This window comes from Mustelus asterias, chromosome 3 (assembly GCF_964213995.1).
Source record: "Mustelus asterias chromosome 3, sMusAst1.hap1.1, whole genome shotgun sequence".
Lineage (NCBI taxonomy): Eukaryota > Metazoa > Chordata > Chondrichthyes > Carcharhiniformes > Triakidae > Mustelus > Mustelus asterias.
Window position 1 is genome coordinate 6,822,779 of NC_135803.1, and position 26,638 is coordinate 6,849,416.

Below are 26,638 nucleotides of genomic sequence, written 5' to 3' on the forward strand. Positions count from 1 at the left end.
CTGCGGGTGCCATTGGACCTTCAAACTCTCTTTCTTTTGGACTCTGAATTTAATGGTAATTCCAAACATCTTCCACCAGTTCTGGTAAGGTTTCCTCAATAATAATGTGGTCATCGCAGCATCACTACAGTGCAGAAGGAGGCCATTCGGCCCATCAAGTATGTACTGACAATAATCCCACCCAGGCCCAATCTCCGTAACCCCATGTATTCACCCCACTAATCTCCCTGACTCGAAGGGATAATTTGGCACAGCCAATCAACCTGACCTGCACATCTTTCGGACTGTGGGAGGAAACCGGAGCACCCGGAGGAAACCCACGCAGACACGGGGAGAATGTGCAAACTCCACACAGACAATCACTCGAGGCTAGAATAGAACCCGGGTCCCTGGTGCTGTGAGGCAGCAGTGCTAACCACTGTGCCACCAGGTGGTCTTGTGGCTTGGCTCAAGACAAACATAAGTTTTTAATTTTAGGGAAATAGGCTGACTGGTTGCAGCCAAGAAAATTCCGGAGGAGTCTCCATATTAGCGTGTGTCTCTCGCTGGTGTCAATAAACGTAACTGTGAACTATTGGACTGCTGATCAATTGCTTCACTCATGCCCTTTGGGGAAGGAAAATTGTCGTCCTTAACAGTTCTGAATCTCTATGTGACTCCAGTCTCACAGCAACATGGTTGACTCTGATCTGCTTTCTGAAGCAGTTTGGCAAGATATCATTCCATTAAAAGACAATAACAACTTGGGCTGGACAATAAAGAGGTGCCTTGCCAGCGATGCCCATATCCTGAATATTTTTTTTAAACCTGTGTGATTATGTATCTGTGTGTGTATCTGAGTAGTCTAGCGGATTTGTGTGGGTGGCACTTTCTCACACTGATGGATTTGTGAGTAACAATCTGTGAGGGCTGAGTGTTTATATAAATCTACTGCAGCAATTAGAACCAAAACAGATGGGTTTGAGTGAAAGGCCCATTCCTCCCCTGCACTAGCTCGGTCTATTTTCCATTGTGACTGGGAAATAATATCAGGTGTGGTCTAAAACCGGTGTCCCGCTTGATCCCATGGGGTCTGCGCTCAAGTCACTGAGATTAAAATTCACCCCATGGGGGAAATTTTCCCGTCCCGCCCCTCCCCCATGGGAATTGTGCAAAGGTCTGTTGACCTCGGGTGGGATTTTCTGGTTTTTGGGGCGGAGCGGCTGGAAAATCCCACTCTGCGTGTCTCCCAGTTTGTGACATCCAATCTCTGGGCGCCTCAGTTTAGATAAATCTGAGGAATATCTCTGTAAATGTGTGCAGCTGTGTATATCTTAACACTGTGTGTGTGTGTGTGTGTGTGTGTTGCATGTCTGTTGCATGTGTGTCTGTGTTAATTGCGTCTCTCTGTGTAAGACATGTCAGTGCATGGTGTGTGTGGATCGTGTCTGTGTATGGTGTGTGGATATTGTGTGTGTATGGCGCCTGTGTATCGTGTGTGTGGATATTATGTGTGTCGGAGCGATTCTCCCAAAACAGTTCTAAGTGCTGAATTTGCAGGAAAACTGGTGTAATTCACGATTGTTTTTTTAGTGGGAGCTCACACTAGAATCTTCCACACTCTGCACTGCACAGGTCACAATCGTGAATATCATTAAAAGCTCAGGAGGCGGGGCCCATTGACGCCAGGGTCCGACAGTTCTGGAACTCTGCGCATGCGCAGTGGCCCCGATCTGTCATCATCCCGATTTGTGGCCAGTCCGGGACCCCCGCACTGCTGCCCTCCAGCCTCCCCACAGCCTGACCGCGGCCCCCACAAGCCTTCCCCCTCCCCCCGCCAGGAGCGCCCCGATCTCCAGCATCCCCCCCAGCAGACCCCTCCCCCCACGGGAGGCATACCCACCCCAGGAGGCAGATATCCCCCCGGGCAGACCCCCACAAGGGAGGCAGATACCCCCTGGCAGGACCCCCCCATGGCAGGTGGACCTCCTCCCATGGGAGGCAGACCCCCCCCCCCCCCCTCCCACCCTGGGAGATCCCCCACAGCCTGCCCCGATCACTGGCTTCCCTCTAGCCCTGACCAATCCCAATGGCAGAGTGGCAGCAGGACCCCCCCACCCCCACCGATTGCCCCTAAGCCCCCCCAGGCCCCACCCCCTTAGCACTGCCCCATGCACTGTGCCAAGGTGCCCCTTGGGCATGGACACTTTGCCCTTTGGGCACTGCCCAATAGATGTCTCTCTCTCTCTGCCTCTGTGCCTCTCCATCACTCTCTGCATCTGTGTCTCTCTATCTCTGCATCTCTCTCTCTCTCTGCATGTGTCCCTCTCTTTCTCTCTGCAATGTATATGCATTGTTACATTGTGTATACACAGTGCGTGTGTGTGTTACACTGTAAATACACTGTGTGTGTGTTACACTGCACACACACTGCATATGTTGTGTGTGTATATTGTATACACTGTGTGTGTCTTTGTTACACTGTGTACACAATGTGTGCATTGTCTCTCTCAGTATATGGTGTGTGGGTACATTGTGTGTTTTTATATATTATATGTGTACACTGTATAGATTGCCCCTTAGAATCCTAAAATGCAAGGGTTAGAGGGATTAGCAGGTAAATATGTGGGGGTGGGTCCTAGGTGGGATTGTGGTCGGTGTGGACTCGATGGGCTGAATGGCCTCCTTCTGCACTGTAGGGTTTCTATGATACACTGTGTATGTTACACTGTATATACTGTGTGTGTTACACTCTATATACACTGTGTGTATGCTACACTGTACACACAGTGTGTGTGTATTGTGTGTGTACACTATATATACACAGTGTGTGTGTGACACTGTGAGACTTGCTGAGGGGGTTTGGACAGATCCGCAGTTCCTCTCTCTGCCTCTTGGTACTGTCTCGGTCCACAAGCTTCATCCGAATCTCACTCACGTACAATTGCGTAGCCGGAGCTCGGCAAAGCTGCAAGAGGAGCCGGAGCCGGAGAGAGTGAGCCTGGAGGCAGCAGGCAGGGCTGGCCAGGCAGTGAGAGCCCCAGGCTGCAGAGTTACTGTTGCATTGCCCCTCGCTGGTGTGGGCACAGCGGGCTGGGCACCCTCGCTCTTGGCACTGTTGAAGCGGATGCTGCAAGAAGTTGGGAGTCCCTCCAGAAGCCCCCGGAGATTAGGGAGATGGTGTGGCTGAGGTGTGACTGACCCTGATGGACCAAGAGGCTGCTGTCCATCCAGGTTCCGAGCCTGGGCTGCCAGAGGAGCAGCCGGGACAGACTGAGAGCACAGGCTACACCTTCCCTTCAATGGAGCTGGCTGGAGCTGAGACACTTCGCCCTTAGACTTTGGCAGGCGGGAGAGGGGGCTTTCTGTCCCTCTGGGGGTCTGCAGCTGCTCCTCTTGCAGCCTCTGGGCTTTGGGGAAGAAGGATCGGAATTGGGCTTCTTTCCCAGGGGCTGGGGATGTCCCTGTTCCCCGGGTTTCCAACCTCCACTCCGGGAGACTGTCTGATGTTTGACTGGCTTTCTGCTCCCGATTGGGATTCACTCAGAGAAGGCAGCTCCCTCCCTCTGCTACCCGTGTGCCCGGGGCATTGACTGAGTCCTTGCAGCCACACTCCCTTCCCCCTCCACTTCTCCATCCCTCACCCCTTCTCCATCCCTCTCCCTTTCTCCTTCCCCCTTTCTTTCTCCTTCTCTCTCTCCCCTTCCCTCTCCCCTTCCCTCTCTCTCCCTCTCCCCTTCTCCCCCTTTCTCCTTCCCCCTCTCCCTCTTTCTCCTTCCCCCTCTCCCTCTCTCCGCTCCCGGTGGATGCTGTATCCCAGTCTGGGACATGGCCGCGGCTCTTGCCAGCTCCCTGATCCGGCAGAAGCGGCAGGCAAGAGAGAACAACACTGACCGAGTGTCCGCCACTAAACGCAGGAGCAGCCCCAGCAAAGCCAAGAAGTCCCTGTGCGAGAGACACGGCCTGGGAGTCTTCTCCAAAGTCAGGTTCTGTAGCGGCAAAAAGAGACCAGTCAGGAAGAGAACAGGTCAGTATTACCCCCTTACTGTGTGTGTGTGTGTCCCTGAGGTCAGTGTTACTCCTTACTGTCTCTGTGTCTCCCCCTGAGGTCAGCGTTAACCCTTTCTCTGTGTCTCGGTCTCCCCCTGAGGTCAGCGTTAACCCTTACTCTCTCTGTGTCTCCCCCTGAGGTCAGTGTTACCCCTTACTGTCTCTGTGTCTCCCCCTGAGGTCAGCGTTAACCCTTACTCTCTCTGTGTCTCCCCCTGAGGTCAGCGTTAACCCTTACTCTCTCTGTGTCTCCCCCTGAGGTCAGCGTTAACCCTTACTCTCTCTGTGTCTCCCCCTGAGGTCAGCGTTAACCCTTACTCTCTCTGTGTCTCCCACTGGCACTGGGAACCTTTCACATCCCCACTCCGTGTATATTTCCAGTCTGAACTCTGGGAAGACTTTGACAGACTTTTTGGGGAACAGTCTGCAAAATATATCTTTGGCCCCAAATTAGTTAATGATGTGTTTGTGTGTGGGAGAGATGGCGGGGAGAGAGGGTGCCACAGTATTCACTCTGAATAGGGGCAACCAGACATGTACATGTCGGGGGTATGCTTCCATAAATGGAGGTGTCTGCCCCTTGCAGGGGGAAACCATCTCCCTCTCACACACACACACACACACACACACACACATGCCACTGTCCCCTGCTGTGCCCAGTCCCTTATACCCCTGAGTTGCAGTGCGATGGTGATTTAACCCCAGCAGATAATAATAGACAGTGACCATCAGAAGTAAGGTGGCACAGTGGTTAGCACTGCTGCCTCCACGGCACCAGGGACCTGGGGGTTCAATTCCGACCTTGGGTGACTGTGTGGAGTTTGCATGTTCTCCCCATGTCTGCGTGGGTTTCCTCCGGGTGCTCCGGTTTCCTCCCACAGTCCAAAGATGTGCGGGTTAGGTTGATTGGCCATGCTAAATTGTTCCATAGTGTCGGGGGATTAGCAGTGTAAATACATAGGGTTACGGGGATAGGGACTGGGTGAGATTGTTGTCGATGCAGGCTGAATGGCCTTTGATTTGATTTGATTTATTATTGTCACATGTATTAACATATAGTGAAAAGTATTGTTTCTTGCGTGCTATACAGACAAAACATACCGTTCACAGAGAAGGAAACGAGAGAGTGCAGAATGTAGTGTTACAGTCATAGTTAGGGTGTAGGCCTCCTCCTGCACTGTAGGGATTTTATCATTCTAAGTCTCGTACCTTGCCCCCGCGTTTGTGTTGTGTGCTGTAGCAGAGTCCCAACTGGCCCACTTATATCTTTGTCTGTGTTCAACATGGTATCAGAATCCCGTGCACTATTCAGTTGCCCCGGGTGTTGGGCAGATATTAGAATCCAGCTTGTGTGTTTCATTTGTGTGGCTCATGCTGGAGGGAATCCAAATTTGGTAGAAGGGCTTGCATGATGTGGTGTTTGCACAGCCACCAGGAATGTTGGATTGTCATTGCTCGGGAGGGGACTTGCTGATTGCCATGTGTTCAGGCTTGTCAGTCTTCAGCTGTAAAGTTGTCCTTTTGTTTGCGTACAGGGGTTCAAACTTTGTGGCATAAGGGCCAACTTTGGTGTGTGTGTATTTCAGTATGTATAGATATCCATGCGTGTGTGTGTGTGTATTTCAGTATGTGTACATATCCATGCGTGTGTGTGTATTTCAGTATGTGTACATATCCATGTGTGTGTCTGTGTGTGTATTTCAGTATGTGTACATATCCATGTGTACGTCTGTGTGTGTATTTCAGTATGTGTACATATCCATGCGTGTGTATGTGTGTGTATTTCAGTATGTGTACATATCCATGTGTGTGTGTGTATTTCAGTATGTGTACATATCCATGTGTGTGTGTGTATTTCAGTATGTGTACATATCCATGCGTGTGTATGTGTGTGTATTTCAGTATGTGTACATATCCATGTGTGTGTGTGTATTTCAGTATGTGTACATATCCATGTGTGTGTGTGTGTGTGTGTATTTCAGTATGTGTACATATCCATGTGTGTGTGTGTGTGTATTTCAGTATGTGTACATATCCATGTGTGTGTCTGTGTATTTCAGTATGTGTACATATCCATGTGTGTGTGTGTATTTCAGTATGTGTACATATCCATGTGTGTGTGTGTGTGTGTGTGTATTTCAGTATGTGTACATATCCATGTGTGTGTGTGTATTTCAGTATGTGTACATATCCATGTGTGTGTGTATTTCAGTATGTGTACATATCCATGTGTGTGTGTGTGTGTATTTCAGTATGTGTACATATTAGTGTGTGTTTCAGTGTGTGTACATATCCGTCTATGTGTGCGTGTGTGTATTTGAGTATGTGTCCATATCCACCTTTGTGTGTGTGGCCCATTCAATTTTGTACCATTTTCTCCTCTTGCCCAGTTTTACAGAAGGGTGTGTATTTAGCTGCATCTATCTTACCCCTTCCACCATTTATACCTCCACCCTCATTTTCCTCCCAAAATTCCTACACCTGGCAACTCTCTGCTGATTGAAGTTTGATCCAATTCCCTTTCTGAAAGTATTGGTCCAAAATCTAGGTTTCTGATCACCTTTCTGTTATTACAAAAAGCAAAATACTGTGGATGCTATAAGCTCTGAATAAAAACAGAAAATAATTGAAATACCCAGCGGGTCTGGCCGCAAATGTAAAGAGAGAAACAGTGTTCCAGGTTGAAGACCAGTTATTGATCTGTAATCAATACAGGACCATGTATCATCGACCTGAAGTGTTAACTGCCTTTTTCCACAGATGCTGCCCAATCTGCCCATTCAGATAATGGGCTAACACACTCCCTATTCTCACCTGGCTAAAAGCAGTCTCTTTACCCTGACTGCGGAATTTGAATCTTACTTAGGTCGAGATGGGGGAAGTTAGCATCAGCACTGCAAACACAGGAATCCGAATGTGATGGATTTCTTGCCATCGACGGTAGACATGCTGCGTCTCCGAATAACTGTAATCTCTTCATTGGAGAGTATTTTGCTTTGCCTAAATATGCAAAGTTCAGATTTTTCAGACTGGTCTATTGTCCCGCTGTCACAGACACCAATTCCCCTGACCAAGGCGGGACGGGGGCACTGTGGCTCGCACTGCTGCCTCACAGCGCCAGGGACCCGGGTTCGATTCCCAGCTTGGGTGACTGTCTGTGCGGAGTTTGCACGTTCTCCCCGTGTCCACAAGGGTTTCCTCCAGGTGCTCCGGTTTTCTCCCACAGTCCGAAAGACGTGCTGGTTAGGTGCATTGGCCATGCTAAATTCTCCCTCAGTGTACCCGAACAGGCGCAGGAGTGTGGCGATTAGGGGATTTTCACAGTAACTTCATTGCAGTATTAATGTAAGCCTATTTGTGACACTAATAAATAAACTTTAAAAATAAGTGGTGTGGACTCTCTGGGTCCCTGATTTCCCTTCCTGTGCTGGCTGCCAATATCTGCTTATTCATCCAACTGCCCTTGCAATTAAATCAGGAGACCCAACTAACAACAACTATTTAGATAGCTCCTTTAATGTAGCAAAACATCCCAATGTGCTTCGAGTGGAATCTAATGAGAAGCTGGCATTGAGCCACAAAAGGCAACGATATGTCAAGTGAGCAAACGCTTGGTCAAAATCGGAGGTTTTAAGGAGTGTCTTGGAGAAGGAAAGGTGTGTCAGGGGATTCCAGACAGCTGAAGGCATGGCCATTGGCACGAGAAAGATAATCTGATTGGGCAGGAGACCAGAGTTAAAGGAGATTTTGGAGGAGGTTACAGAGATAAAGAGGGCCAAGCCACGGAGGGATTTGATAGCAGGATGAGAATTGAGAAGTTGAGCCATTGCCAGGCTGGGAAGCAATGTGGGCCAGTGAGCACGGAGGATGCACGGTGAATGGGAGATGAGCTCAGGTTTAGAGAGGGTGGAAGAGCAGAGGACGGCCAGCAGAGCCTTGGAATATTGAGTCTGGAGAAGGACATGTCGGGAACAGGTGGTCATCATGGGCAAGAACATTGACAAAGGTGGTGCCGGATTTAGGGAGTTGGCCTCAAGGAAGTGAATGTGGGAAGCAGATTGCTCATCCCACATTCCTGCATTCAGCCATGAATTCCAGTCTGAACTGTGTCTGTCTGTGAAAGGGAGAGGTGGATGCTGGTTCTGAACTGTAAAGGGTATAATCAGTGCAGTAGTTGCTGAGTGGAGCTGTGATTTGTATAATTGGGAATGCAAGGGCCCTTCATGCTACAGTATACGCCCCCGAGATCAGGACTGGTGGTTAATTGCTGTGTAAATTAGGACTGTCATGGTAAGATTTGAACATAGTTTATAACATTCAGATGGGGTTGATTTAGTTCAGTCGGCTGGACTGGATTTGTGATGCGGAGCAACGGCAACAGCGTGGGTTCAAATCCCGGACCGGCTGAGGTTATTCGTGAAAGCCCCACCTTCTCAACCTTGCCCCTCGTCTGAGATGTGGTAATTAAATCACCACCAATCAGCTCTTCCCCCCTCAAAGGGAAGAACAGCCTATGGTCATCTAGGACTGTGGCCACTTTAGCTTTCTAACTCCCAGAATGTTGCAAAACATCCCGATATGCTTCGAGCCACCTCAGAATGCCCAGGAGTGCTGGCAAAGTGTGGCCATTGCTGTAATGTCGGAAATGCGGAAGCCAACTTGTGCATGGCAAGATCCCAAAAGCTGCAGCGATATGATTCATCAAATCGTTCTTTTCAAAATGACATTAGTTTAGGAGCAAATATGGAGCCGGATGGTGTGGAGAACTCCTGTCCTCCACTTTAAGATCTTTGATGTCCACATCAGAATACATGTGCAAAACATATGTTGTATTGTTGCCAATATTCTGGTACCAACATGTGGAGCTGGAGATGAGGAGGGGGTAGGGGGGAGAGAATTGGGGGAGGAACAGTGACCAAGGTCAGTTGACCCTGCCCTCTCTCTGCTTTATGATCATGCAGTTCACCCTGAGCACCGCTCAGGAGCTGATTCTCGTTGTATCCTCATTCCCAGTGTAGCTGTCCCCGAGACCGCCTGACTCCACACAAACACAGAGCCAGGTCCAGGGCCAGCGTAGCTTGTACAACTGGGTTGCTGGTTTATCCAGCTGAGAAAACGAGATAGCATCTCCTGATGTTCTGATGGGTGGCAGAGTAGCACTGCTGCCTCACAGCGCCAGGGATTCGTGTTCGATTTCCAGCCTTGGGTGACTGTGTGGAGTTTGCACATTTTCCCAATGTCTGCATGGGTTTGCTCCGGGTGCTCCGATCACATTGTCCTATCTAGCCTGTATCCCACTATTCCTCCCACAGTCCAAAAATGTGTAGGTTAGGTGGATTTGCCATGCTAAATTGCCCCTTAGTGTCCCAAGATGTGTAGGTTAGTGGGGTTAACTATGGTAAATTGCCATAGGTGTGTAGGTTAGGGGGATTAGTGGGGTAAATGTGTGGGGTTAAGGGGATAGGGTGGGGGTCTGGGCTTAGGTAAGATGTTCTGTCAGAGAGTTGGTGCAGACTTGATGGGCCAAATGGCCTCATTCTGCTCTACAGAGATTCTATACATGCAGGTGCCCAGTCTACCTCCCAGGGTCAGGCTGACATGGGCAATCTGGCATTGGTTGGCAAGGAATGGGTTGGCACCTTCAGGCTGGAGGGGTTAAACCCCTTTAGTCCCTCCATCTCACCCCTGCTCTGTTTTAGCTTCACTTTTGTGGGTTCCTTGGGTAGAGGGATGATGAGGGTGAAGTATGAAATTATGCCGGAGGTTTCTATACTGAACTGGAGATTGGCCATGCCTACCTTACTGTCAGTTTACTTGCAGGGCTAACCCTGGGAATAACTAAAGATGGTTTATTCACATTTTTATGAATTCACCTGACCACGTGCTACCCTTTTCTTGGCTGGTGTCCCATTAAAGCTCTCAGAATAGACCATCCCTCTGAAGACACGGCACCATTTCCACATTGAAGTAAAAATGTTTTTCAGACAGAACACAGCCAGACCAGGAACAGACAATACTACTCATGTTGATAGTTAACACTTTTTGAAAGGAAAGGGGTGATTATATGGATGATTTTTGTTTGACATTGTATAATGTTTCCTCTTGTGGGGCATTCTAGGTCATAGTCTTGGGATAAGGGGCAGTAAATTTAAAACAGAGTTGAGGAGAAACTACTTCTCCCAAAGGGTTGTGAATCTGTGGAATTCGCTGCCCCAAAGTGCGGTGGATGCTGGGACAGTGAGTAAATTTAAGGAGGAGTTAGACAGATTTTTAATTGGGAATGGGGGTTGAAGGGTTATGGGGAGAAGGCAGGAAAATGGGGATGAGGAGCATATCAGCCATGATCGAATGGTGGAGCGGACTCAATGGGCCAAATGGCCTAATTCTGCTCCTATAACTTACGAACTCATAATGGAGTCTTAATGTCCGTGTAATGTCCTCAGCAGTGGCCTCACAAACGTTCAGATGAAATAGTTTCTAGAAATGGACTCGATTCCTTCTCGGGAAATTGAGCGAGTCGTGTTGGAGACAACATGATCCTGAGGACAGAATAAAATTCATTGGTGAAGAGACAGAAAAAGGAAATTGCGATTTAACTGGGGAAGTAATTATGTGGAACAAGGGAATGGCAGAAGAGTTAAATAGACACTTTGCATTGGTTTTTACTGTCGAGGATACCAACAGCATCCCAGAAATAGTAACAACCATGGGGAAGGAATTAAATACAGTCACCTTCACCAGAGAATTAGTTTTAGGCAAACTCATAGGGGTTAAAGGCTGACAAGTCCCCTCGGCCTGATGGTTTGTGCCCCTGAATCTTAAAGGAGGTAGCTGCAGAGATTGTGAATGCATTGGTCGTCATTTTCCAAAATTCCTTGGGTTCTGGAACTGTGCCAAAAGATTGGAAAACTGATGTGCCACCCTTGGTCAAAAGGGGAAGGAGGCGAATTACAGGCCAGTTAGTCTAACTTCAATTATTAAAGAACAAAGAACAGTACAGCATAGGAACGGGCCCTTCGGCCCTCCAAGCCTGCGCCGATCGCATTGTCCTATCTAGACCAACCGCCTGTATCCCACTATTCCCCGCCTGCTCATGTGTCTATCCAGATAAGTCTTAAATGTCACTAATATATCTGCCTCAACCACCTCACTTGGCTGTGCATTCCAGGCCCCCACCACCCTCTGTGTAAAAAAAACTTCCCCCGCACATCTCCACTGAACCTGTCCCCCCTTACCTTGAACTTGTGCCCCCTTGTAATTGTCATTTCTGCCCGGGAAAAAGCTTCCAACTGTTTACCCTATCGATACCCCTCATAATTTTATAATTGTAAAAATATTAGAATCAATTATGAAGAAGAGAATAGCAGTACGTTTAGAAATTCATAATCTGATCAAGCAGAATCAGCATGGTGTCATGAAGGGGAAATCAGTCTGACAAATTTACTAGAGTTCTTTGAGGAGATATCAGCCAGAGTAGATAGAGGAGAACCAGTCAATGTTGTATATTTGGATTTTCAAAAGGCATTTGATAAAGTGTGACACAAAAGGCTACTACGCACAATAGGAGCTCATGGTGTTGGAGGTAATATTCTGGCATGGATAGAGTATGGGCTAACTAACAGGAAGCAGCAAGTAGCAATAAGAGGGTCTATCTCAGGTTGGAGGACAGTGACCAGTGGAGCGTCACGGGGATCAGTGCTGGGACCGGAACTATTCACAATATATATTAAAGATTTAGAGGAAGGAACAGAGTGTACTGTGGCCAAATTTATGGATGATACAAAGGTGTGAGGGAAGAAAGGTTGTAAGGAGGATATAAATAGTTCACAGAGAGGTATTGACAGGTTAAGTGAATGGGCAGAAAATTGGCAAATGGAATTCAGTGTGGGAAAATGTGAGGTTGTTCATTGTGGAAGGAAGAATGAGAAGGCGGATTATTATTTAAATGGAGAGAGACGACAGAAACCTGTAGTACAAAGGGATTTGGGGGTCCTTGTTTGTGAAATCAAGAAAGCTAGCAATTAGCAGAAGGTAATAGCAAAGGTAAATGGAATGTCAGCATTTATTTCAAGGGGACTGGAGTATAAAGGTAAAGGTGTGTCACTGCAACTGTACAAGGCAGTAGTGAGGCCACATTTAGAATACTGTGTACAGATTTGGTCCTCTTATTCAAGGAACGATATTTTATCATTGTGGGCAGCGCAGAGAAGGTTTACTAGGATGATCCTGGGTAAGGAGGGGCTGCCAAGGTTGAACAGGTTGGGTCTGTATTCCTTGAAGTGCAGAAGAATGAGAGGTGGTATGACTGAAACATATAAGATTCTTAGGGGGTTAGACAGGGTAAATGTTGGGAGCATGTTTCCACTCATGGGGGAGTGTAGAACCAGAGGGTATAGTCACAGAAACTGGGAGCTCATTTAGGATGGATGTGAAGAAGAATTTCTTCTCTCAAAGTGTGGTGAATCTTTGGAATTCTTTACCCCAGGAAGTTGTGGGGCCGAGTCCTTGAACATTTCCAAGGCTGATATCGATAGGTTTTTAATCAGTCCGGGAATTAAAAGTTGTGGAGAGAAGGCAGGAAAGTGGACTTAGCGAGTGTCAGATCAGCCGTGATCTTAATAAATGGTGGAGCAGGGCTGAAGGGCCTCCTCCTGTTCCTATTTCTTAATGTCTTAACACAGGATTCCCCTTGGAGTATTCTGTCAGTGTGTTTGGTTGGATCTCAGGATCCACTGTTGCTGTGATTGGTGGGATCTCAGGATTTACTGTCAGTGTGATTGGTTGGATCTTGGGATCCACTGTTGCTGTGATTGGTGGGATCTCAGGATTTACTGTCAGTGTGTTTGGTGGGTTCTTGAGGTTCACTGTCGCTGTGATTGGTGAGACCTTGAGATCCACTGTCAATGTGATTGGTGGAATCTTAGGATTCATTGTCACTGTGATTGGTGGGATCTTGGAATCCACTGTCGCTGTGATTGGTGGGATCTCGAGATTCACTGTCTCTGTGATTGGTGGGATCTCGGGATTCACTGTTGCTATGATTGGTGGAGTCTTAGGATCCACTGTCGCTGTGATTGATGGGATCTCGGGATTCACTGTGTTGTCTGAATTATGCTGGACTTTTAAAATCAGGGAATTAGCCTCTCCCAGGACATCACCTAGCCTTGGGCAGGAATGGGCAAGTGGGTGGTCCTTAACTGTCATTGTCCTAAGTTCATATGTTCACTCCTCTCTGGGCAACCTGGTTCAGAGAGGGCGCCGGTGCCATTTGCCATTTACACCTCAGAACCTTGCTGTGTTTTGCCGTTAGTGGCCTCCCTATTGCCCAGAGAATCCAGTTGATCAATTCTGTTATCTTCAACTGCATTTAAAAAATACTCGGCTTGAAACTTCATCAGGGACCCATGCACAGAAACATATGCAGAAAATAGAAGCAGGAGAAGGCCACTCAGCCCTTCGAGCCTGGTCTGTCATTCATTTTGATTGTGGCTGATCATCAAATTCAGTATCCCAATTCCCCCCTAACCCTTAATCCCTTTAGCCCCAAGATCTGTAACTAATTCCTTCTTGAAATCTAGACGATGAAATCTCGACCCAGACTGTGTGAGCTGGAAACCTTTCAGCATTTAACTTTACTGCCTTCTCGAGGAATTCCTGCCGTTTGAATTGAGTTGCTTGTTAGAGTTGAATGACTTGAGTTATCACCTGCAGATGACGTTGAACCCACAGTGATGCAAGAGAGTTGGCTGCCTTGCCAGTCCACTTGAGGCTGAGAGAAGTCACATTCATTAAGACTGAATGTTGACAAGGGTGAAGATTTCTCTGAAATCCTGCCGCCAGGAAATCGATGGCTGTGATCCTGTCAGTGAATATTCCCACCATTCTGTAATGAGGGGTATACACAAAGGACCAGCCCTGAAACCTGATGAAGGGAGGTTAGAAAGATGCTGCCGCAGTATTTTGGCTCTTTGTTACAGCATGGTGCCCCAGGTGCGTCAACCAGCTCCCTTATATCACAGAAACAGCCAGTCACTAACTTCCGAGAGCTCTTGTTTTTGGGAACACAGAAGGAAACACTCTGGAATTTCTGTTCTTAGAAACATCGAAACCAGAAGCAGGAGGAGGCCATTCAGCCCATCGAGCCTGCTCCACCATTCATTTTGATCATGGCTGATCATCAAATTCAATATCCTGATCCTCCCTTCCTCCCATATCCCTTATCCCTTCAGCCCCAACCACTCCATCTAATTTCTCCTTAAAATCAGACAATGTTTTGGCCTCAACTACATTCTGTGGGAGTGAATTCCACGCATTCACCACCCTCTGGGTGAAGAAATTTCTCCTCACCTCAGTTCAAAAAGGTTTATCCCTTATCCTCAAACTATGAGCCCTAGTTCTGGAATTCCCCCACCATTGGGAACATTCTTTCTAAATCTGTCTAACCCTGTTAGAATTTTATTAGTTTCTATGAGATCCCCTCTAACTCTACTAAACTCCTGTGAATATAATCCTCATCGACTTAGTCTCTCCTCATATGATAAACCTGCCATCCCAGGAACATAAGAACATTAGAACATAAGAACTACGATCAGGAGTAGGCCATCTGGCCCCTCGAGCCTGCTCTGCCATTCAATAAGATCATGGCTGATCTTTTCGTGGACTCAGCTCCACTTACCTGCCCACTCACCATAACCCATAATTCCTTTACTGTTCAAAAATCTATCTTTCCTTGCCTTAAAAACATTCAATGAGGTAGCTTCAACTGCTTCACTGGGCAGGGAATTCCATAGATTCACAACCCTTTGTGTGAAGAAGTTCCTCCTCAACTCAGTCCTAAATCTGCTTCCCCTTATTTTGAGGTCATGCCCCCTAGTTCTAGTTTCACCTGCCAGTGGAAACAACCTCCCTGCTTCTATCTTATCTATTCCCTTCATAATCTTATATGTTTCTATAAGATCCCCCCTCATTCTTCTGAACTCCAATGAATATAGTCCCAGTCTACTCAGTCTCTCCTTATAAGCCAACCCTCTCAACTTAGTGAATCGCCTCTGCATCCCCTCCAGCGCCAGTATATCCTTTCTCAAGTAAGGCGACCAAAACTGTACACAGTACTCTTGGTGTGGCCTCACCAGCATCTTATACAGCTGCAACATGACCTCGCTGTTTTTAAACTCCATCCCTCTAGCAGTAAAGGATAAAATTCCATTTGCCTTCTTAATTACCTGCTGCACCTGCAAACCAACTCCTTGAGATTCCTGCACAAGGACACCCAGGTCCCTCTGCACAATCAGCCTGGTAAACCTCTGCTGTGCTTCCTCTATAGCAATGACATCCTTCCTCAGCTAAGGACACCAAAACAGCACACAATACTCCAGGTGTGGCCTCACCAACGCCCTATATAATTGCAGCAAAACATCCTTATCCCTATAGTCAAATCCTCTTGCTATGAAGGCCAAAATACCATTGCCTTCTTTACTGCCTGCTGCACCTGAGCGCTTACTTTCAGTGACTGATGTACGAGGACTCCAAGGTCTCGTTGAGTATCCATCTCTCTTAATTTATACCCATTCAAGTAATAATCTGTCTTCCTATTATTGCTACCAAAGTGGACAACCTCACATTTATCCACATTATGCTGCATCTGCCATGCAGATGCCCACTAACTCAGCCTGTCCAAATCACGCTGAACCATCTCTGCATCCTCCTCACAGCTCACCCTCCCAACCAACTTTGTATCATCTGCAAATTTGGAGATAATATATTCAGTTCCCTCTTCCAAATCATTAATATATACTGTGACTTGATCAAGGTTTCAGTGCATTTATTTATTTTCAAATGACGAGGACCTGTTCTAAAATACAGAGCACTTCATGAGATTATTGTGTTCAGTTCTGTACAACATCTTGGAGAGGGTGCAGAGCAGATTTACTAGAATGGCACCAAGAATAATAGACTGGAGAGACTAAAGTAGCTGGAACTGATCTCCCCATAACACGGAAACTAAGGCGAGATTCAGTCGAGGTGTTCAAAATGTTGAGGTAGAGAGGGAAAAGCTGTTTCCACTGGCAGGAGGAACACAGAGTTTATGATAATTGGCAAAATAATCACAGGGGAAGTGAGTTGTTTTTGATACATTGGCATTGTTATGATCTGGAATGCGCTGCCTGAAAGCAGAATTAACAGTAACTTTCAAAAGTGGAATTGGATAAATACTTGAATGAGACAAACTTGCAAAGGGAGTGGGACCATTTGAAAAACTCTTTCAAAGAACCAGCACACTTATAATGGGCTGAATTACCTTAGAATCCTACAGTGCAGAAGGAGGCCATTCGGCCCACTGAGTCTGTACTGACCACAATCCCACCCAGGCCCTATTCCCGTAACCCCACACATTTACCCTGCTAATCCCCCTGACGCTAGGGTCAATTTTAGCATGGCCAATTAACCTAACCTGCACATCGTTGGACTGTGGGAGGGAACCGGAGCACCCGGAGGAAACCCACGCAGACATGGGGAGAACATGCAAACTCCCCACAGACAATGACCCAAGGCCGCAATCGAACCTGGGTCCCTGGCGCTGTGAGGCAGCAATGCTAACCACTGTTTCACCATGCTGCCTACTGTGCCACAGTGCCGCCCTTCTCCTTGGCTGTATTGTTTCATGATTCCAAATCAGAGCAATTGCAATCTCAAGCACAGAAAATTAAAATTGAATTTTTCAGCCAGGCTGACTCCAAACGGAAAATGCTGGAAATACTCAACCCGTCAGGAAATATTTGTGGAGAGAGAAAGAGTTAACAGTTTAGGTTAATGGCTTTCCCTCAGGACATTAATCTTCCACCTCCCCCATCTCGGTTACCTTCTCCCGCCCCCACACCCTCAGAGATCTCTGCGTTCCACGAATTCTGGCTTCCTCATTTTTACAATATTCTACCATTGGCTACCATGCCTTCAGCCCTGGATAAGCTCTGAAACTTTCTCCCCAAACCTCTCTTTCTCCCTCTCATCCCTTAAGATGCTCCTTCAAACCTACCCCTTTGACCAAGCTTTTGGTCACCTGCCCAATATTTCCTTATGTGGCTCAGTGTCAGAGTTTGCTTTATAACATGCCTGTGAAGTTTTTTTTTGGCATTTTATTAAATTCAAGGCACCATCTAAATACAAGTTGTTGTGGTTTCCAAAGTACCAACACAAGCAGGATGGGTCGAGTGGCCTCTTCCTGTGCTGTATAATTTTCAGATTCTATGTTCAGTACGTCTCCCTAGATTAAATTAAAATCTAATCAAGACTTTAACTTAAAGGCCCAGGTAGGGGCAGAGCAGGTTCACAATCGTCCAATCTAACACTCCAGGTAGATTGATGTGGAGATACCGGCGTTGGACTGGGGTGGGCACAGTAAGAAATCTCACAACACCAGGTTAAAGTCCAACAGGTTTATTTGGAATCATGAGCTTTCGGAGCGCTGCCCCTTCATTAGGTGAGTGGTAAAGGAGCAGCGCTCCGAAAGCTCATGATTCCAAGTAAACCTGTTGCACTTTGACTGGTGTTGTGAGATTTCTTACTGTGCCCATGTAGATTGGGCAGGGCACAGAACTGCCGTTTCCATCCAAAGGTTTTTAAATTGGGTCTCGATATGACAGGTGAGAAGGGGAGGCAATGGCCTAATGGTATTATCGCTAGACTATTAACCCAGGAACTCAACTGATGTTCTGGTGACCTGGGTTCGAATCCTGCCACGGCAGCTGATGGAATTTGAATTCAATAAAAGAAAAATCTGGAATTAAGAATCTACTGATGACCATGAAACTCTTGTTGATTGTTGTAAAAACCCACCTGGTTCACTAATGTCCTTTAGGGAAGGAAATCTGCTGTCCTTACCTGGTCTGGCCTACATGTGACTCCAGAGCCACAGCAATGTGGTTGACTCTCAACTGCCCTCCAATTAGGGATGGATAATAAATGCTGGCCAGCCAGTGATGCCCATGTCCCGAGAATGAATAAAAAAAATACTTTATTCAGAAGCAGAGTAATGTTACTGAAGTTTGAAGATGCAATAGAGCTGAAATTATTGTTTCCACAACTTGCTTAATGAAAATGCAGTGTGAAAGTGGCTGCCCTTTTCCCTGAACAGTTGTATCCTCCATTTCAGTGCATGCAGTTGTCTGTTACTTTGACACATCAGCTGTGCGCACAGTATTCAGACATCCGCTAGTGACGAGCAATCTGCTTAATCTTAGCGAGCAGCACAGTCTGTACTTGTTTTGCACACTGCGGTATTATTACGAGTCCTCTCTTGTAAATCAATCCCAATAGTGTTACCAGACTTACTTAGACAAATCCTAGGCACAAAGAGACTTGCGTGTCAGCTTCAATTCTGTGGGTAGTGCAGTTACTGTTGTAATATAGGAAATGTGGCAGCCAATTTGTGCACAGTAGCAATGAAGTGTATGACCAGATAGTCTCTCTTAGCGGTGTTGTTTGAGGGACAAATACTTGCCCCAAGACACAGTGAGAGCTCCCCTGCTCGTCTACAGATTAGTAGCTATGGAGCATTTTTATATCCACCACAGATAGGGTCTCTATTTCATGTCTCACCCAAAGGACAGCATCTCTGACAGTGTAGCACTCACTCAGTATGGTCCTTGGAGTGTCAGCATGGATGTATTCCTCTAGTGTCCAAAACTGGGATTCAAGGGAAAACTGCAATCAGATTGCTATCTGCTGGCCTGTCACACATTCTGGTTTGTATTCTAGTTATTTCTTGTGGCACAGTGGGGTCTCAGTGGATTAGAAGAATTTCTCTGCCCTTTTTTTAAAGAATTCATTCATGGGATGTGCGTGTCGCTGGCTAGGCCAACATTTATTGTCCATCCCTAGTTTCCCTTCAGAAGGTGGTGGGTGAGCTGCCTTCTTGAGTGCTGCATTCCCTGAAGTGTAGGTATACCCACAGTGCTGTTAGGGAGTGAATTCTAAGACTGTGACCCAGCGACAGCGAAGGAACAGCCAATATATTTCCAAATCAGAATGGTGAGTGATTTGGAGGGGAACTTCCAGGTGTTGGTTTCCCAGGTATCTGTCTTTCTTGATCGTGATTGTGGGTTTGGAAGGTGCTGTCTAAGGAACCTTGGTGAATTGCTGCAGTGCATCTTGGAGATGGTGCGCACGGTTGCTGCTGTGTGTTGGTGGTGGAGGGAGTGGATATTTGTGGATGTGGTACCAATCAAGCAGGCTGCTTTGTCCTGGAATGTGTCGAGCTTCTTGAGTGTTGTTGGAGCTGCACCCATCCAGGCAAGTGGGGAGTATTCCATCACACTCCTGACTTGTGCCTTGTAGATGGTGGACAGGCTTTGGGGAGTCAGGAGGTGAGTTACTACAAAATCCCCAGCTTTGACTTGCTCTTGTAGCCCAAGTATTTAAATGGCTTGTCCAGTTTTATTTCTGGTGAATGATGAGCCGCCCAAGGATTTTCATAGTGGAGGAATCACCGATGATAATGCTATTGAGTGTCAGTGGGAGATGGTACTGTTGGAGATGGTAATTGCTTGGTAATTGTGCTGTGAGAATGTTACATGCCATTTATTGGCACAAGGTTGAATGTTGTCCTGGTCTTGCTGCATGCGGGCATGGACTGGTTCAGTATCTAAGCAATCATGAATGGTGCTAAACACTGTCCAATTCAGCACAAATGAACATTTCTGACCTTCTGATGGAGGCTAGGTCACTTCATTGATGACAGGGATTGATTTAAAGTTATTAAGCGATATGAGGGTATTGCTGCAGCCATTGGTCCAGTTCAGTTTCTGGTCAATGGTGACCCTCCAGGATGTTGATAGTGGGGGATTAAAGAACAAAGAACAGTACAGCACAGGAACAGGCCCTTCAGTCCCCCAAGCCTGCGCCAATCACGTTTACCTATCTAGACCAACCGCTTATATCACTCTATTCACTGTTTGTTCATATGTTTATCAAGATAAGTCTTAAATGTCGCTAACGTATCTGCCTCGACCACCTCGCTTGGCAGTGCATTCCAGGCCCCCACCACCCTCTGTGTAAAAAAAAAACTTCCCCCACACATCTCCAATGAACCTTTCCCCCCTTATCTTGAACTTGTGCCCCCTTGTAATTGTCATTTCTGCCCTGGGAAAAAGCTTCCAAATGTTCACCCTATCCGTACCCCTCATCATTTTATAAACTTCTATCAGGTCGCCCCTCAGCCTCCGTCTTTCCAGGGAGAAGAATCCCAGATTATTCAATCTCTCCTCATAACTAATACCCTCCATACCAAGCAACATCCTGGTAAACCTTTTCTGTACTCCCTCCAAAGCCTCCACGTCCTTCTGGTAGTGTGGTGACCAAAATTGGACGCAGTATTCCAAATGTGGCCTAACCAACATTTTTATACAACTGTAACATAAGATTGAGCATTGGTATCAAGGGGTGATGGTTTAGAACCTCTCTTGTTAGAGATAGCCATTCCCTGCTGCAGTGTAATTCTGCTGAGTCCCTTCTACATTTGAAGAAACAGCACTGATATCCCCAAAATGATATGGGTGGTGATTCCATTCTGTTGAAATTACAATTTTGTTTTTACTGGCATTAGTCTGTTCTGCAAAATTCCAACTCCTATTTTACTGCTCTGTCCTGAATAATGTTTTATAAATCTAACTGCTGATGGTATTCTTGGATGAGAATCTGAAATGTTATTTTCCGCAAAATGTGCCAATGTTCATTATACAGCAGATCACCAACTCCAACATTTCTCCTTTTCAGTGTCATAGAAACTAGAAGCAGGAGGAGGCCATTCGGCCTTTCGAGCCTGCTCTGCCATTCATTTTGATCATGGCTGATCATCGAATTCAATATCCTGATCCCCCTTCCCCCCGATATCCCTTGATTCCATTAGCCCCAAGCACTCTATCTAATTCCTGCTTAAAACTTTGGCCTCAGCTATTTTCTGTGGCAGTGAATTCCACACATTCACCACTCTCTGGGTGAAGAAATTTCTCCTCACCTCAGTTCTATAAGGTTTACCTCTTATCTTCAAATGGTGACCCCTAGTTCTGGACTCTCCCACCATTGGGAACATTCTTTCTGAATCTACCCTGTCTAACCCTGTTAGAATTTTATTAGTGTCGCTGCCTTTTGAATGAATTTTATTAAGTTAAGAGTTTTGAACCAATAAGGATCTGATCAAGCTTCTGTGGTGTTCTAAAAACCTCCAAGTCCAAGAAAAAGATGAAGGCACAAATCTCCAGGAAATCTCAGAAACATGTAAGAGTGATAAAGTAGTGATATTGGGAGATTTTAATTTCTTAAAGGGAAGCGATGATATTATTGCTAGACTATTAATCTAGAGACTCAACAAATGTTCTGGGGACCCGGGTTCGAATCCTGCCATGGCAGATGGTGGAATTTGAATTCAATAAAAAAAAATCTGGAATTAAGAATCTACTGATGATCATGAAACCATTCTCAATTAACGGGAAAAAACCATCTGGTTCACTAATGTCCTTCAGGGAAGGAAATCTGCCGTCCTTACCTGCTCTGGCCTGGCCTACATGTGACTCCAGAGCTACAGCAATGTGATTGACTCTCAGCTGCCTTCGGGCAACTAGGGATGGGCAATAAATGCTGACCAGCCAGTGATGCCCATGTCCCATGAATGAATTAAAAAAAATTGATTGGGATAGTCTTAGAATGGAACCTTAAAGAGGGGAAGGAACTTCTGAAATGTGTTCAGGAGAATGTCCTTGACCGGTGTGATCTGGGTCCAACTAGAAAGGGGGCATTGCTGGATCTGGTGCAGAGAACAAGGTGGGCCAAATGGACCAAGTGTCAGTGGGGCAATGCTTAAGTAAGAGTGATCATAATATCATTAGGTTCCCGATTAGTAGTGGAGAAGAGCATGGCACACTCTAATATAGAACTTCTAAATTGGAGGAGCGCTAGTTTCAAACCAATGAGAGGGGATCTATCCAAGATAAGATGGAGCCAGAGACTGACAGGAAAAACAATGGGTTATCTCCAAGCAGGAGGTATTTCGGGTACAATCTAACAAAGGTGAAATGAAGAGGGGCCCAAAGCTAAGGCTCCTTGGACACCAGTGTGGATAGAGAATATGATGCAACAAGAAAAAGGTTTACGATGCATGTCAGCTGAATTCTACAAGTGAGGATCAGGCCAAATAGGCTTGAGAGGGGAAGTGAAGAAGGAAAAGAGACTGACAAAAAAGGGGGAGATGGTGACATGGTGCTAATGTCACTAGACTAGTAATCCAGAGGCCCAGGTTAGTGAGACGGGTTAAAATCCCACTACAGAAGCTGGTGGAATTTATATTCAATTAACAAACCTGGAATGTAAAGCTAGTCTCAGGAACGGTGACACTGAAACTATCATTGAAAAAACCCATCTGGTTCACTAATGTCCAACAGGAAAGGAAATCTGCTGTCCTTTCCTGGTCTGGCCTACACAACATTGCAATTGACTCTTAACTACCCTCTGAAATGGATAGGCAAGCCAGTCAGTACATGGACAACAAGTGCTGGCCATTTAAGTGATGCCCATAGCCCATGAAAGAATGAAGAGAAAATGAGAGAATATGAAAATAGAATGGCCGTAAATCAAAACCCAAAGATCTTCAGCCAACATTTAAATATTAAGTGGACAAGGAGAGGTAGATTGTTCCTGTTGGGGACCAAAAAGGGTTATATATGTGTGGAGGCGCAGAGCAAAACTAGAATAGTTAATGAGTACTCGGCATCCTCATCCTTAGCAATTAGAGCCATATAGTCATAGATCCATAGAGGTTTACAGCATGGAAACAGGCCCAACTTGTCCATGCCACCCCTTTTTTTAACCCCTAAGCTAGTTCCAAATGCCCGCATTTGGCCCATAACTGTCTATACCCATCTTACCCAAATAACTGTCTGAATAGTTTTTAAAAGACAAAATTGTTCCCGCCTCGACGAATACCTCTGGCAGCTTGTTCCAGACACTCACCACCCTCTGTGTGAAAAAATTGCCCCTCTGGACACTTTTGTATCTCTCCCCTCTCATCTTAAACCTATGCCCTCTAGTTTTAGACTCCCCTACCTTTGGGAAAAGATATTGACTATCTACCTTGTCTATGCCCCTCATTATTTTATAGACCTCTATAAGATCACCTCTCAGCCTCCTACGCTCCAGAGAAAATAGTCCCAGTCTATCCAGCCTCTCCTTATAACTCAATCCATCAAATCCCGGTAGCATCCTAGTAAATCTTTTCTGCACTCTTCCTAGTTTAATAATATCCTTTCTATAATAGGGTAACCAGAACTGTACACAGTATTCCAAGTGTGGCCTTACCAATGTCTTGTACAACTTCAGCAAGACGTCCCAACTCCTGTATTCAATGTTCTGACCAATGAAACCAAGCATGCCGAATGCCTTCTTCACCACTCTGTCCACCTGTGACTCCACTTTTAAGGAGCGATGAACCTCTACCCCTAGATCTCTTTGTTCTATAACTCTCCCCAATGCGCTACCATTAACTGAGTAAGTCCTGCCCTGGTTTAATCTACCAAAATGCATCACCTCGCATTTATCTAAACTAAACTCCATCTGCCATTCTTCAGCCCACTTGCTGATACAGACAAAATATTGTTAGAAGTGGAGATGGTAGGGCTAATGGATGAGATGAAAAGTAATAGCAAGGATGTACTGCAGAGGCTGGAGTGGGTAAGGTTGGATTGCAATGCAGGTTTCTATAGGAAGCGGGAGTGCCGATACCATAACGTTCCCTAGTTTCGGGGGAAGGTGTCAGAGAATTTTGAGCAAATGTTAGACCATTATTCAAGAAAGGATAGAAGAACATTCCTAGTAGTAACCATGCAGACCAGTGAGTATAACACCAGCAGTGGGAAACAATATCCGGGGAAAACATTGAGAAAGGTTTGAGCTAGGGGCGGCACGGTGGCACAGTGGTTAGCACTGCTGCCTCACAGCGCCAGGGACCCGGGTTCGATTCCGACCTTGGGTCACTGTCTGTGTGGAGTTTGCACATTCTTCCCGTGTCTGCGTGGGTTTCCTCCGGGTGCTCCGGTTTCCTCCCACACTCCAAAGATGTGCGGGTTAGGTGGATTGACCATGCTAAATTGTCCCTTAGTGTCAGGGGATTAGAAGGGTAAATACGTGGGGTTACGGGTATAGAGCCTGGGTGGGATTGTGGTCATTGCAGATTTGATGGGCTGAATGGCCTCCTTCTGCACTAAAGGGATTCAATGATTCTATCTAATTAGGGAGAGCAAGGACAGATTTGGAAAAGGCAGTTTATGCTTGAGCAATTGTGTTTTTTGACAGCGTAACAGAAAATCTTCTTGAAGGGAAAGTAATGAATGTTGTCCATTTGGATTTTAAGTAAATATTTGACTAAGTACCACATTAATGGCTGGTTAACAAATTGAGATTCCTGGAATAGGAGTGACAGCTTGGATTGAAAAAAAGGCTAAAGGTCATAAAACAGTAAGTCATGTTCAGTGTTTGTTTTTCAGCCTGGAGAATGGTAGGTAGTGGCGTTCTCCAAGAGTCAGTGCTGGGACCATAGCTTTTGTTTCTGTATGACTTTGACGTTGTAGCTACAACACTGGCTGTAGCCATCAGTGTAGAAAATCGCCCAGGTATGTCCTGTCCACGAAAAGCAGGACAAATCCAATCCAGGCAATTACTGCCCCATCAGCCTCTTCTCAATCACTTGCAAAGGTGTCTTTAAAAGTGCTATCAAGCAGCACTTACACGGTAATAATCCATTCAGTGATGCCCAGTTTGGGTTTCGCCAGGGCCATTCAGCTCCTTACCTCATTACAGCCTTGGTTCAAACAGGGACAAAGGAGCTGAAATCCAGAGGTGAGGTGAGAGTGACAGCCCTTGACATCAAGGCAGCTTTTGACTGAGTGTGGCATCAAGGAACCCTAGCAAAACTAGAAATAATGGGAATCAGGGGAAAATCTTCCGCTGGTTGGAGTTATATCTGGCTTAAAGGAAGATGGTTGTGGTTAATGGAGGTGAATCATCTCAACTCCAGGACATCACTGCAGGACTTCCTCAGGGGAGTGTCCTTGGCCCAACCATCTTCAATTGCTTTGTCAATTGAAGGGTTTAAAATCACTGAGGACAGCACAATTCCCTGAGAAGCTGCTGTGAAGATGTTTCTGAGCAGTTCCAGAAAGTGTTAACTAAAGAACAAAGTACAGCACAGGAACAGGCCCTTCAGCCCACCAGATCTGCTGACATAGATGTCTCTCTAATGTAATATTTTCTTGCCTCTATGTGGTCCAAATCCCTCCATTCCCTGCCTATTCGTGTATCTATCCAGATGCCTCTTGAACGTTGTTATGGAACTTCCACCACCTCCTCGGGCAGCGCATTCCAGGCATTCATTGCCCTCTATGTGAAAAACTTGTCCCTTACATCTCTTTTAAACATTCCCCCTCTCACTTTCAACCTATGCCACCGAGTAATTGACCCTTCGACCCTGGGAAAAGGACTCTATCCCCTCTATCCGAGCCTGTCATAATCTTGTAAACCTCTATCAGGTCCTCCCTCATCCTCCGACGCCCCAATGAAAACAATCCAAGTTTGTTCAACCTTTCTTCATAGTTCATATCCTCCAAACCAGGCAACATCCTGGTAAATCTCTTCTGCACCCTTTCCAATGCATCAACATCCTTCTGGGAGTGTGGCGACCAGAATTGTACACAATACTCCAAATGCGAACTAATCAAAGTCTTATACAGCTGCAACATGATTTTCCAATTCCTATACTCAACACCCTGACCGATGAAGGCCAGCATGCCATACACCTTCTTGACCACCTTGTCCACCTGAGTTGCCACCTTCGGGGAACTGTGGATTTGCACGCCAGGATCCCCCTGTATGCTAATATTTCTAAGGGCTCTACCATTTACTGTATACTTTCCTTCTGCAGTAGACCTTCCAAATTGCATTCACTCACATTTGTCTGGGTTAAATTCCATCTGCCATCTTTCAGCCCAGGTCTCCAGCCGATTTATATCCTGCTGTATCCTCTGACAATCCTCCTCACTATCCGCTACCTCCCCAATTTTTGCATCATCTGCAAATTTGCTAATCAGACCACCTGCATTTTCCTCCAAATCATTTATACATATTCTAAACAACGGAGGCCCCAGCACTGATCCTTGTGGAACACCACTTGTCACAGACCTCCAGTTAGAAAAGTTCCCTTCTACTGCTATTCTCTGCTTTCTATGCGCAAGCCAGTTTTGTATCCATTTTACCAGCTAACCAGTTTTTATTAACATGGGGTTGGAGTTTAAGAGCCGTGGGGTTATGCTGCAACTGGACAGGATCTTGGTGAGACCACATTTGGAATATTGTGTGCAGTTCTGGTCACCTCACTATAAGAAGGATGTGGAAGCGCTGGAAAGAGTGCAGAGGAGATTTACCAGGATGCTGCCTGGTTTGGAGGGTAGGTCTTATGAGGAAAAGTTGAGGGAGCTAGGGTTGTTCTCTCTGGAGTGGAGGAGGCTGAGGGGAGACTTAATAGAGGTTTATAAAATGATGAAGGGGATAGATAGAGTGAACGTTCAAAGAC

General features: G+C 46.2%; 1 protein-coding gene across 3 annotated transcripts in view; it reads left to right on the forward strand.

Moving 5' to 3' along the window:
• Positions 1-3,807: 3,807 nt before the first annotated feature.
• Positions 3,808-26,638, forward strand: part of fgf12a (fibroblast growth factor 12a) — a 592,060-nt gene continuing 569,229 nt past the window's right edge. For 2 of the 3 annotated variants that reach the window (XM_078201553.1, XM_078201546.1), the window contains exon 1: positions 3,808-4,006. In XM_078201553.1, the coding sequence (XP_078057679.1) occupies positions 3,808-4,006 (199 nt within the window). Of the gene's footprint in view, positions 4,013-20,342; positions 20,375-26,638 lie in introns of all 3 variants that reach the window. The other variant, XM_078201541.1, reaches the window with a different exon arrangement.